This window comes from Nomascus leucogenys, chromosome 22a (genome assembly GCF_006542625.1).
Source record: "Nomascus leucogenys isolate Asia chromosome 22a, Asia_NLE_v1, whole genome shotgun sequence".
NCBI classification, from domain to species: Eukaryota; Metazoa; Chordata; class Mammalia; order Primates; family Hylobatidae; genus Nomascus; species Nomascus leucogenys.
Genome location: NC_044402.1, coordinates 83176035 through 83190504, shown reverse-complemented (window position 1 = coordinate 83190504; position 14470 = coordinate 83176035). Strand labels below are relative to the sequence as shown.

At 36.0% G+C, this 14470-nt stretch overlaps 1 protein-coding gene across 2 annotated transcripts in view; it reads right to left on the bottom strand.

Annotated features, from left to right (window-relative positions):
- Positions 1-14470, bottom strand: part of DNAJC10 (DnaJ heat shock protein family (Hsp40) member C10) — a 59519-nt gene that overhangs the window by 16453 nt on the left and 28596 nt on the right. For both annotated transcript variants that reach the window (XM_030802738.1, XM_030802737.1), the window contains 7 exons: positions 11368-11495; positions 10967-11083; positions 8026-8127; positions 6328-6483; positions 4973-5106; positions 3925-3978; positions 3513-3660 (listed from right to left, as the gene is read on the bottom strand). In XM_030802738.1, the coding sequence (XP_030658598.1) occupies positions 3513-3660; positions 3925-3978; positions 4973-5106; positions 6328-6483; positions 8026-8127; positions 10967-11083; positions 11368-11495 (839 nt within the window). The remainder of the gene's footprint in view (positions 1-3512; positions 3661-3924; positions 3979-4972; positions 5107-6327; positions 6484-8025; positions 8128-10966; positions 11084-11367; positions 11496-14470) is intronic.

The window sequence follows — 14470 nt, the reverse complement described above, 5'->3', positions numbered from 1 at the left end:
CATAAACTATTTTGGCAACAACAAAGCAATAGGATATAAAACATTTTGAATCTAAGAATTTATTTAAAAAACTTTAATTCTTCCTACTCAAACAAGATTATTTCCACATTATCCCTTTAAGCTCCTATTCACCTAGCACCACCTCTCCAACAGCAAATAAATCCTCCTTTGCCTCAAGAAAACTGAGCGGCTTTATCTTGCAATGTCTCAACTTCTTCCTGCCACCCACAACCGGCACATCATACCATAAACATGTTTCTGTTTCTATCTTTTTCTCCTTTCACTGGGGGTGTGCTGTGATAGGACTCTTGGGGCACTCTTTGTCTTGTGAAGGCTGATTTACTCCACCTGTATTCTCCAGTCCCTCCCTGTCAGAACACATATTGTCCAGTGAACATGTATATAATCACAAAAGGATTCCTTCCTGGATTATGGTTCCTCTGCCATCGTGCTTCTCACGCTCTCTCTCTCTCTCCTTTTTTTTTTTTTTTCCTGAGCAGCAGTCTACTGTTTCACTGCTTCCCATTGTCTGCTTATTTGGCAACATTTTAGTCTGTCTTCTGTGCTTACTGCTCCCTCCACTGAAACTGCTGTAAGTTCACCAGTGACCGCTTGACCAAACTGGGCACTTTTTGATCTTCTTATCACACAACTGATGTTTACTGCTGACCACTCCTTTTTTTTTTTTTTTTTTTTAAAAACAATTGGTAATCAATTTATTAAAATAGTTGACTTAAGCATCTGCAATGGTGACTTCCACCTCAACTCCTGGCTCAATACTGATGGAAGTAATCTGCTTAACAATCTCAGAAGGACTGTGCGAGGCTGACCACCCCTTTCTTATTTCTTTTTTAGCATTTATCACTACTCTCTCTTGGCTTTCTTACCCCTCTGAGTGTTCTTCCTTTTTCTAGCATGAGGATCTCCTTTACCTGCCCCTCAAGTTATAATATCCAATGAGAGTTCCATCTTTGATCAACAATCTTTTCACTGTGAACAGTTGCCCAAGGTGGTTTTACGTATCTATATGCTGATGTACCCCAATCACTCTCTTCGATTTCATATCTAACCACGCACTGGCCTGCTTTGGGTGAATGCCGCATAAGCACCCAAACACAGCATGTCCCCTGAACCCACTCTTCCTCCTGTCCTATTCATTCAGTTCCAGCCAGAAATTAGGCTCATCTAGACTCCTCTCTATCCTTCATCTATCACATTCAATCCTATTTATTCTTACCTCTCTTTTGTATTTGTCCCCTTCTATCACCACTCCCTTAATCCTGATTAAAGTTTTCACCTCTCACTTCAGGACAATTAAAATATCTTTGTTGCCTCTAGTTTTGTCCCCAAGGCAGAGGTTTACTAATATGCAGACTAACTTGTGTTAGGGCACAAACATGTAGGCACACACACACACACACACACACACACACACACGCATACTGAAAGTAAGAAAAATGTAGAAATGTTATTTTCGTAAGTTTCTATGTCATTTACAAAATGTTTGTATATTTGCTTACTTGTATTTCCAATTACTTATGAGATGGCACCATACTGTTTTTGGTGCTCTAAACATCCTTCTCTGGCATCACTGACACCCTTCTGCCCATGTTCCAGCTTCATTCTAATTTTACTGTAGCAATTATCTTGTATTACTTATATTTATTTCCATTTTCTCTTTCCACTAGATTAAAATCTCCTTAAAGACATGGAATTTCTTTCTTTTCATCTTCCTTCTCTTTCACGTGGAGTTATATGGCCCTACTACTTAGCATAATTGCTTTTCACTTAGTACTTAAAATTTGTTGAATGAGTGGTCTTTTTCATGTTTAATAATTTTCTACTAGATACAATACAGAGTTGCATTACAAAGTTTATAACTAAGTATTTAGTACATGAGAAATGGAGTAAAGCAGAATTATTACAGAAGGAAGCATAAGAAGATTAGAATAAATGGAAAGAATAAACTTCTTATCTGATGCACCAGCTAATAACAAAAATAATCTTTTATAGCTAGTAAGACCTTTAAAATCCCTCTGCTAAAAAATTCCCATGGCCTGGGATGCTAAGCTTTAGTGTGAACTGGTAGAACTGGAGCTGACTTTCTCATTCTAGTTTAGTGTTTTATACCAACACTAGTGGCAAGAGTTCCTTGAGTTATGGAGGCAAGAAAGCTATCAATCTGGATTAGGTCACTAATAAGACTGTTATGACAGAAAGAAACACCAAAAACCCAGACTGCATTGAGGGTATGTATTCAGTTTAATTTTATATAAGCATTTACTGAGTTAGGCCCTGGGGATATAATAATAAATAAAACATGGACTTTGCCCTCAGGAAGAGACAGCCATTTACAAAGGAAGATGGACAATGCTATACCAAAAAAAAAAAAAAACAAAACCAACCAACCAAACAAAACCCAAAATTGCTACAACTAAGTATTTCCATTGGTATCCAGCTCCTTTTATTTCTGGTCAAATTAAATGTCTTTCAAGTAATAATAAATAAAGAATCAATATGCACTGTATCAGTACACTTGATAACATATCCAGGTGACACTAACTGAGAAGGGCAGAGCATAGAGCAGTGCCATCAGAGCTGAGTTTTGTAGGAAGAGGAGAAAAAATAGAGATGACCAAGGACAAAGCATTTTAGAGACAGGGAGCGGCATGTAAATAAGGACACATGTTCAGAGAACCTGGAGTACTCTGTTACACTGGAATCTAAGGTGTGAGGTGGACAATAGAGATAGAGCTCATATCAGACACCTGAAGTCAATGTATGCATATTAAGAAACTTAGTAAGTCAGAGAGGGAAATATTTTAGAAGATCACCAGGGCAGCACTGACAAAGGTAGACAGTATGATACCATAGCTGACTCTTGAACAACAAAGGCTTGAACTGTGTTGAACTGCTTGAACTGGGGATTTTTTTTTTCAAGCAATTGCAGATGGAAAACAGAATATTTATAGGATGTGAAACCCTGCATACAGAGGGCCCACTGTGAGGCCTGAGCTGCACAGATTTTGGTATGGAATGGGGGTTCCTGGAACCAATCCCCTGAGTATACCAAGGGAAGACTGTACTTAAAAGGCAAATATGGTTAAGTCTAGACAAGAGATGATAAAGGGTTGAAGAAACAGGTTAGCAGTAGAGATGAATAAGAAATGACATTTGAAAGACATTTAAGAGATAAAACTGACAGAATCTAGTAACTGCCTGGAGGGCAGAGTACTGGGGTGGGGAGGAGAAAGTAGACAAGAGGGAGAAGAAAGAGAAGTTTCTGACTTTTACGGCTAGTAGATGATGATGTCTACCAAGATAGAGAAGATGTTAGCTAAAAGCTTTAACAAAGAGGAAATCTACTACAATGATTACAGTCATAGAAATATAGCTATTTTTAAATTCAGAGGAAACATTTAAGAAAAAAACCTAAAAATTATATATTTACAATGTTTCATCTACTTACTAAAACATGAATGTGGCTACAACTTAAGACAGGTATGACTTACCCTAGCCAAGAGCTCAAATTCTGGAGCAAAATTCTGGCAAGGTCCACACCAAGGAGCATAGAAATCAATCACCCAATGATTTTTCCCTTGTAGAACTTTTTCACTAAAAGTCTGAGGTGTTAGATCTGTGGATACTTGAGGTAAAAGTCTGTGGCAAAGGATCAAAATCATTTTTCATTATATAAAACCAAACATATAAAATGTAATAATATTGTAATACTTTCTAAGTTAAAAATGATGTCAAGGAATGGCAATGTAATAAAGTACAGTACTATCTTGGTTAATATAATCCTTTACTAAGTAATTTAAAATGCTAGAACCTTAACCCACAGTAAATTTAACTATTGAAATAAAAGGGGGGTAAATGGCTTTGAATCTATTTTATACAATGATATATATTTTAATTACTCACCCTAGACCCCAGATTCTCAGGGAATAAGCATCCCTATTCCAACCATTGTAACTGCTGAGAGAAGAAAAGATGTTAGTTGTAAATAGGATTCTCTATTATTGGATGTATTCAGAAAACAATCTTATTGTAGCAATTTAAAAAATAAGTTATATCGATTGATTTCATCTGGCATCTCTCTTCTCAGATATACCTAGCTACAAATTCTGGTTATAAGGCCTCACAAATGTATTTTTCTCTAGTCTTGGTATCTTTATGCCCCAGATAGCCCAGAATGTCTAGCTGTCTACTGGACATCTCCTGTAGACCTACGGGAATTCCAAAACTCAGAATGTCCAAGGGTTTTAGTTTCTGAATCTTTATTCAAGTTATTACTGTCAAATTCCTACCCATTTTTAAAGACACATGTCAAAAACTACCTACAAAATGCAGTCTTTCATAATTTCCTCATAGTTGTGACCCTTTCCTCCCTTGAAATCCATGGTTCATTTTTACTTGTTTAGTAACATTCATCATATGTACCTTACATTTGAGTTTTCTACCTGAAATACCACGTGGTGTTGTGGAAACAGCATGGGTGCTGAGACAGACTTGGGTTCAAATCTCAACTTCAGCTTAGCAGCTGTGTGACTTGGGGAAGTTATCTAAGCCGTAGATAACTCCTAGACCTTGGATTCTAAGGTCTGAAAATCAGTTTACTTCTCGGTAATAGTAGGAAGGGTAGTAATTCCTAGTTCACAGAGCATATGTTGAGTATTGGAAATAAGGTGAGTAAAGTATCTAATACAGTACCTGAAACCAAATAAGGACTTAATAAATGTTAGCTCTTCCTTTCCTTATCTTTTTGTCTAGACTATAAGCTTTATGCACAGTGAGACTGTTCAATACTCTCTTTTCATCTTCTGAAATGTTCATTAACACACTATCTTTACGTAGTGGGCTCCCAACAAATATTTGTTGGGTTAACTTTTATTTTGTTCAGGTAACTTAACTGTTAAGTGTATAATTAAATAATTATAATAAATGTCTTCAAATATGAGAGAATACTTACTGATACTGATAAGCTTTATTTGATTTTGGGGGAAAAAATCTTATCTCAGGGTATCTTTGAACGTTTTCCTGGGCACAAAAAGAATGATATTGTTGGCAATCTATACTGCCCACATTGATCAGTCCAGTTAATGTCTGCAAAAGAAAAAACGGATTACCTCCATAACTTTTTACATATGTTTGCAATAAAGAAATAAGCATTATATTATTACAGTGAAATAGTTATTATATTATTTATCAGTGACTTTCACCCAATAAAAATGGATAAGGGTTTAACATATAATAGACCATTTATACTAATGAATTTGTAATCTAATTTTGTAATTAAGTACTTACTAAAATTATTGCAGATTAAACAATTTACTTCATTTATCTGTTACATGAGAAAAAACTATGTACTTCTAAAATTCAAAGTGCTAGAAACTAATGAAAGTCTTTGCAATATTTCAAAGAATTATTCTTTCCAATGAAAACAAGCATTGTAGGTGTCTAATGTGTTATACTGACTCACACCTGAACTTAAAAATTTAATTGAAAAGAGCACAAAAATATGTAATCCTAAATGTTAAGATATTAGAAATCACTTTAACTCAGATTTAGTTTTTTATCTTGTAAATAAATGTGAAGTAGAAATTGCATTTTCCATTCTGGTATTTAAGTGATTTGTTTCCAATCTTCTACAACTTAAAACATGGTGCCTATTTTCAGGAAATTTTCTAAATACACATGCTGAAAGCTTTTTTTTCTTACTTTTAAGTCCTACGGTATGTCAGGAAATGATATTTTTAAGCTCTAAAAATAAAGCAGAAAAAAAATTAGAAAAAATTGAAACAAATATGAGGTAAATTTTTGGGTTCTTGGCAACAGTTTAGTCAAAAGTACCGGATATACTGGGCACGGAGGCTCATGTTTGTAATCCCAGCACTTTGAAAGGCAGAGGTGGGCAGATTACTTGAGGCCGGGAGTTCAAGACCAGCCTGGCCAACATGGCAAAACCCTGTTTCTACTAAAAATACAAACATTAGCTAGGCGTGGTGACACATGCCTGTAATCCCAGCTACTAGGGTGGCTGAGGTTGCAGTGAGCTGAGATTGCGCCACTGCACTCCAGAGCGAGACTCTGTCCCCCCTACCCAACCAAAAAATAAAAGTGTACCAGATGCTATACACACAAAAAGGGTAGGCTATACCATTCACACACCAGACAGAAACAGAGCTGGAATCAAAGTGGTATGATCAGTACTGTTATTAAGTAATAATTTAGTTGTGGGTTCATTCACATCAGTTTCAAAATAATTCTGTTAAATAAACATTCTTAGTAAATGTTAAGATTTAAAATAAATGATTTTTACTATACCCGGGCCATTCTTTTCCATTCTGGCATTAAGACTTGACAAGGATGACACCACGGAGAATAGAAATCAACCATCCAGACTTCGTTGTGTTTTCTTTGTGTAACTAGTTCATTGAAGGTGGCGGGTGTAAGGGAGACCACTGAAGGATGCATAAGATCCTGAAGAGAATATAGCTTCCATTATAACATATATATAAAGCATAGCTGTTCATATATTCCTGGCAAATTGTTGGTACAGGTTGAGTATCTCTTACCCAAAGTACTTGGAAGTATTGTGAATTTTGAATTTTGGAATATTTGCATATATCTTGGGAATGAAACCCAAGTCTAAACACGAAATTCAGACTTTGGAGCATTTCAGATTTAAGATTTTTGGATTAGGGGTGCTCAATCTGTGTATGTCCTTTAGAAAGTTCCCATTTTTGAGAAACCAAAAGATGCTTAAGGATAGCTAAAAGAAATCCAATGTGAATTATCTTAAAAAATGAAAATAAACCTAACTTAGATTTTTTAAGTTTGGATTTTGCTCATCAGTTTTGTAAAAAATCAAGGTCTATTTATCCTTTATCTCTATGTATCACTAAAATCATAACAGGCAGGGAAAAGAGGCAACTTTAAGTTTCTGCGTGGATAATACAAGAGTTTCAAGGGCTGCCTGGATGTCTACAGAGGCCATAAAGTTCTGTTCTAGAACCAAGAATGATTGGTTTGGAAATGATTCTTTAATTACTAACGGAAAGCCTACTATCTCATTTTTCTGACATTCTGACTGGAGATACTACACCTTTCTACAGATTCTTTGTTCCAAATGATATTTTAACAAAGCTTCGGCCTACAACAATCAGGTAATACTGATGAAGAGGCTAGCTTCACTGGGAAAACAACACAAAACATTACGTTAGAGGAGGAGGAACAGATGAGTAGCACAGGGTTGGAGGGTCATCAAATGCATAATAATAAACGAGAAATTTTCATTTTTTTTCTAGGAGGCCCCTGTAAGTATTTCAATCAAGAGTGTTACTGAGGGAAAAAAAAAAAAAAAAGATGCTGTAGACGCCGGACACTTGTTTTCAGAGAAAACAGTGCAAAGGGGTGACAAGGTGAAAATATATTGCATATGTTCAATAAATAATTGTGTCCATTGTTTATAAGGCACTGTACATACCAGGTAACAAATAAAACACAGATTTACTTTGAGTTTACAGACAAGTATATAATAAGAGTAAAACATTAGAAAAATTCTTTAAAAATCATTTTGTCAGAAAATAGTTTGGGGCCGGGCGCGGTGGCTCATGCCTGTAATCCCAGCACTTTGGGAGGCTGAGGCGGGTGGATCATGAGGTGAGGAGATCAAGACCATCCTGGCTAACACAGTGAAACTCCGTCTCTATTAAAAATACAAAAAATTAGCCGGGCGCAGTGGCGTGCACCTGGAGTCCCAGCTACTCAGGAGGTTGAGGGAGGAGAATGGCGTGAACCCGGGAGGCGGAGCTTGCAGTGAGCCGAGATTGCACCACTGCACTCCAGCCTGGGCGACAGAGCCAGACTCTGTCTCAAAAAAAAAAAAAAAAAAAAAGAAAGAAAAAAGAAAATAGTTTGGCCATGAAAAGAATAAATCCTATTAAACAATATGAAATATTCATACAGGATTTACATAAAAACAGACAAATTTCTAGCCACATAGTCTATAATTTGAAATACCTCTATGAACTCCAAGATTTGTTCAGCAGAGTGATGTCCTTCATACTCATGAATGTTGGACTGGTTGAATACTACTGTTGTTGGATAAGCCTGAATGTTATACTGATAGGAAGGAGAATACAAATTAAAGATTTTATAGATTTCACCTGTTACAAATTTATAACAAGTTTGCCTTTAAGTAACAAGAACAAGATTTTAAAAACCCATTTCTAAATTTCTGGTGACAAAAATTTTAGTCTCACCAAATTTAGCAAAGGACTCATAACGATGAATACTGCTAAATACTGATGAATACCTGATCCTTATTTATAGCTGCTCCATTAGCCATGAAAACCATAGGGATTGAAACATTGAGAAATCGGCAGGGGTAATTACACGAATGGTCCCTTTTTACTCTCCTGAACCAAGGTAAGAAGAGGCTATAAAGAATAGGCTATATCTCTAGCTTAAGTCTTTTTTTTAAACCATAATAAATACTTTTTCTAGAAATAGATGATGATCAGGAAATAAAACAGCAAGAATAAAGACACAAATAATTAGGGGGTACCTAATTATATTTTAGGTTAAAGAAATATGAATCATGCCCTATGAATGTAATCCCTTTTTATTCTTTCTTCAAGATAGCCTTTATAGTAGGAAATGCTTAATTTCCTTCTCAGAATAAAAATGGGCACCAGCCCAGGAAGCATCTCTCTAAAGCTTTTATTTTTATTTTTTAAAAAGTTATAAAGAGATCCTTGTCTGTGGATTTGCTGTAGCTGAACTTTGCACTCTTAAAAGTTTTAAGTACTCATTAGCAAATTGGAATCTTTGACCAGGATTCAAAAATAATTTTCGAAAAAACAATGAAAACATTTATATTAGTCTTGAAAAATGTGTGCAAATTCAAATAATTCACTGACTGACAAAGCAATTACAGCTAAAATTTAACTATGTGTTGAGCATTATTTTAGCATTTAACATGTAGTTTCTCATTTATTCTTCACAACAATTATACTTAGTTGCTAAAATTATAAAACCCACTGTATAAATTAGGAAACTAAGTTACTGAGAGGCTAAGTAACTTGGTCAAGGTCAACCAATTGGTGAGTGGCAACTAATTGGTGAGTAGTGAATCTTGGCCTCTATTCCAGGTAAATCGGATATCATAGTTTTAAACCCTTACACTGAACTCACATATGTTTAATGAGCTAAGATGAAAAGTAGAAAAACTAAAGAAATTGGCTGGGCGCAGTGGCTCACGCCTGTAATCCAGCACTTTGGGAGGCCAAGGCAGGAGGATCACAAGGTCAGGAGATCAAGACCATCCTGGCTAACACTGTAAAACCCCGTCTCTACTAAAAATACAAAAAATTAGCCAGGCGTGGTGGCGGGTGCCTGTAATACCAGCTACTCGGGAGGCTGAGGGAGGAGAATGGCATGAACCTGGGGGGTGGAGCTTGCAGTGAGCCGAGATGGTGCCACTGCACTCCAGCCTGGGCAACAGAGTGAGACTCCATCTCAAAAAAAAAAAAAAAAAAAAAAAAAAAAAAAAAAAAAAAAAAAAACTAAAGAAATTAAAATTAAGATAATTATTGTTTATCACATCAATTTCGTATCTTTGGTTGGCATTTCTTTCAAAGTTACAGAGAAAACATTCAAAACCAAAGGGCTTATTTATTTCCTTTTATAAAAATATATTTTAATGAAATTTCTACAGGCATGTGCCACTGCTGCTAGCTTAAACTTCTATGATGTTCCAAAAATTTACGGCTTTCTTTTGTTTTCCTTCCTCTTCCCATTTCTTTTTTCTCTTTATTTTTTCTCCATCTATGTTTTTTTAAAACATTTTGTTTTTTATGAGTTATTTAAAACATTCACAAAAGTAGACAGCAACAAACTCTCATGTATTCATATAGCTACAATAATCACTGACTCGTGGCTACTTGTATTTCACTTATACTCCCTTTCTAGTCTACCCCCAAGATTATTTTAAAGCAAATTTCAGATGATCTATAATTACATCCACAAATATTTCAATATATTTAAAATATAAGGACTCCCCTCCATACAACCACAGTATCATTTTGTTGTCAAAAACTAACAATAATTACCTGAAATCATCAGATATCTTGTCAGTGTTCACATTTCCCCAATTATCTCTTTCTTTGCACTTGGTTTGTTTAAATTGCATCCAAACAAAGTCTAAATGTTATATTTGACTGATAGTCTTTTAAGTCTTTTTAATCTCTCCTCCACTATATACAATGTATTTGGCCAATAAACTGGGTGTCTGTCCTGTAAAGTTCTCGCATACTGGGAAGTGCAGATTTCATATCCATGGTGTCACTTAATACACTCCCTTGTCATTCAATTTCCTAAAGACTAATAGATCTGGAGATAGATCTACTATAGGATTGATTTTTTTTTTTTTTTTTTTTGCCAAGAGTATTTTATAGGTGATATTACGTACTTTCATTCTACGGTATATAATTTTTAGTTCTTCTTGCAACTGAGGAGTGAATATTTACCTGAGAAAATATTTTCATTTAAACAAAGATTTCAAAAGGCTTGTTCATTGTTTTAACTTCTTTCCAGCAAATATATTTAGAAGTATGAGGAAAGCCAAAGGAAAAAAATTATAAAATGTCAAGAATATTAAAGAAATATAACGATCTTAAATAATTGGAAAATCATATAAGCATTTTATCAAGTTAATGAAAACAGTTGCCCGAGTTTGATAAATAAGACCTTATTTACATTCAATCCGCTGATTAGCTATTCATGGTTTAATCCAATCATATTCGATACCATTTTCTAAAAAAATTATTTGTTTAAATAATTTGTTACTAGTCTAAATAGAAGATGTATTATTTCTAAGTTATTTTAGTGTTTTAATAAACAGCCAAAAGGTCTCCATTTTATAAAATTAATTAGAATAATTTTTGATACTTCGCCTTACCATGTTACAGAGTCCCTCATGAACTGTACAATCTAGTGTACCAAACTTAAGCTGACCATAAAGAAGATTTGATGCTCTTCGTAACTCTGGTAGTAAAGCTCGACATGGTGGACACCACTAGGAAAGAAAATATTCATAAGCACCGAGCCAAATGACACAAAAAAACCCCCCATCATTTCTGCAACAAGTAATGTGCTAAGTAAAACAAACCGTATTTAGTGGCAAACCTTCCCTGGAGGAGTAATTACATTAGCACTCATTTAAAAGCAATATGCATTAGTGGCCATAATGGAATGACACAGTTCTTGTACTAATGATTCAAAGTTATCTAGAAAATGTCTTTTTGCCGTAACAGGAGAAAATCTGACAATGTTAGAATTTGACAGATAAAAATAACTTACAGGGGCAAAGAAATCAACAAGCCATGGTTCTTTGTCACTGGCAGGAAAATTTTGAGGTCCAAGCGTGGTAACATGAGAATTCACACTTTCTTTGGCAAAGGCAAGTATATCATATAGAATCTTCTTTCCTTTCAAAGTGAATGAGAGAAATTAAAATCCAAATTCTGCTTTTTGTATGCAGAGACATTTCAAAGTTTTAATACTCAAAATACTAAAGAAGATAAATTATGAACAAATTGATTTTGGTGAGGTTTTAGTGTTCTGTATACTATACAGGGCTTAGCTCTGATAGGAGCACCCTTTTCTTGCACACTCTTCTGTTTCCTGGACTAGTTAAAAATGTCAAAATTGGCCAGGTGCGGTGGCTCACGCCTGTAATCCCAGCACTTTGGGAGGCCGAGGTGGACGGATCGTGAGGTCAAGAGATCAAGACCATCCTGGCCAACATGGTGAAACCCCGCCTCTACTAAAAATACAAAAAATTAGCTGGACATGGTGGCACGCACCTGTAATCCCAGCTACTCAGGAGGCTGAGGCAGGAGAATTGCTTGAACCTGGGAGGTGGAGGTTGCAGTGAGCAGTGATCTCACCACTGCACTCCAGCCTAGTGACAGAGTGAGACTCCGTCTCAAAAAGTCAAAATCTCTTTGAAATGTTCCCTCATCTTCAGAGGTAGAATAATGACTTTTTATAGGGTTCTTTAAATTATTTATGCTTACTTCAGTGATTACTATGGCCTAACTCCTAAATCGTTTTCTACAACCTAGACTTCTCTTAAGAATTCAAAACCCGTATTACCAATTGCCCAGTGAAAAACTGTACTTGGATATCACGTACACACGTCAAACACAATACGGTCCTGCAAAATGATATTTCAGGCAATGGTAGACCACATATATGATGGGGTCCCATAACATTATAATGAAGATGAAAAATTCCTATGTCTCAGTGATGGTGCTGCCGTTGTAACTCTGTAGTGCAACACATTACCCCTTTTCTATGTTTAGATACATTTAGATACACAAACTCTTACTGCTGTGTTACAGTTGCTTATGGTATTCAGTACATTGTAACACATTGTACAGATGTAGCCTAGGAGCAACAGGCTATACTGTATAGCCTAGATGTGTAGTGGACTACACCATCTAGTTTTTTTTTTAAGTACACTCTCTGATGTTTGCACAACAATGAAATCACCTAATGACACATTTCTCAGAAGATGACTCTGTCATTGACACATGGCAATATATTCAAATTGAGGCTGTGTTATTTTCCTCCAAACCTGCTCCTTTTCTCACCATCCTTATCTTGGCAATAACATAATTATCCACTATGTGCCTAAATATAATTCCCCAGAGTGAGCCTTGACTTCTTTCTCTGCCCTGTATCATAATAATTCTATCCATTCCATCTCTTACCATTTCCAAGCCATTGCTACTGCCTGAACTCAGTCTGGCCTTCTGCAATAACCTAAGTAGTGTTTCTTCACCCAGCCTTCCTTAACTAATCCATTTTCTACATTGCTACCACAGTCCACTTACATTGAACGATACAATCACTCAACTGCAATTTCGTCAAGTCAGAAACATAGGTATTATTCTTAACTCTGTCTCTCTCTTGACCTCCCACACATCTCAACAGTCACCAAGTAGTACTGATTTTGCATTCTTGGTCTTTTACAAATCTACTTCTCTTCATCTCTGTTACTATCAGAGAAGCTAGCTACCATATTGAGAGCAGCCCTACAAAGGCCCACATGAGGAGGAACTGAAGCCTCTGCCAACAGCCAGTGAGGAACTTAGGCCTCCTGACATAAGAGGCCTCCTGACAATCACAGGAGTAAGCTTGGAACCAGACCCTGTAGCCAGTCTAGCCTTCGGATGACCATAGCCCTTGCGTATTTTGAATGCAACCTCATGAGAAAATCCGTGTCTGGAACTACCCAGCTAAACTTTTCTCAGATTCCTGACCACCAAAAACTGTGAATTAATACATGTTTGTTTTAAACCACCGAGTTTTGGGGTAATTTACTACTAAGCAATAGACAATAAATACTCTCCACTGCAAACATTTTTAAAAATTTGTCCATAAAAAAATAAAAAATAAAAATTTGTCCATTTACTTGTCTGTTTCCCCTAATAGTCCACAATGATCTTTGTATTAGAGATTACTAAGTATAGTTCACATTTTTTCCTATTCCTGAGTACTGTAGCTGGTACATGCAGATGCTCAATAACTATTTTAATCCAAAGAAACAATGTAAGTTCTATTACAAAGTTAGTAAGAGCACATAAAAGGAAGTGCTTGGAGATTCATAATATATTTCCCAGGGAAGAAGCTGCTTTAAGTTTTGAAAGGCAATTTGGAGTTTGCTAAATATTCTGTGGAACAGGAAGGAGTGATTACAATGCAGGAGGAAAAATCATGTGTGAAGGCACGGAGGAGTAAAAGAACATGGCATTCACAAAGATCCAAAGGTAGCTGGAGCTAAGACTATCTGGAGGGGCAGCAGTGGGAATTAAGACTGGAAAAACTGGCAGAGTCAGACTTTGAACATACCCTATCCACTTAACAAACATTTCCTGAGTTCTTACTATGTGCCAGGCACCATTCTAGGTGCTGGAGATAGAGCAGTAAGCAAAACAGACAAGATTATTGCTTCTATGCTAAGGAATCTGAAGCTTATGCTATAAGAAATAAGGAAAGTCAAGGCAGAAAAGTGACACAAGAATGGGTAATAACTGCTAACAAAACAAGGAATCGATTTTAAGGAAGAAGGCCTAGGAGATAAGCAATCCTCCCAGAGGATAATATTATAATAGATGAAGGAGATGATGGGCCTGAAACAAAGCAGTAAGCGCAGAGAAGAGGGGGGGTCTGAGAACTACTTCAGAGATAAAAAAGCATATCATTCCATTATTAAAACTTAGTCATTTCTAGCACTTTTAGTGCATCGTACAGTTTAATGGCTATAAGCCTAGGTTTTGGAGTCAGACAAATTTGGATTCAAAATCTACCATGGCTAGTTTCTAGCTGTCTGTCATAGGGCAGGTTACTTAACCTTTCTGAGTCTCCATTTTCTCCTTCACTGGGCTGTTGTAAA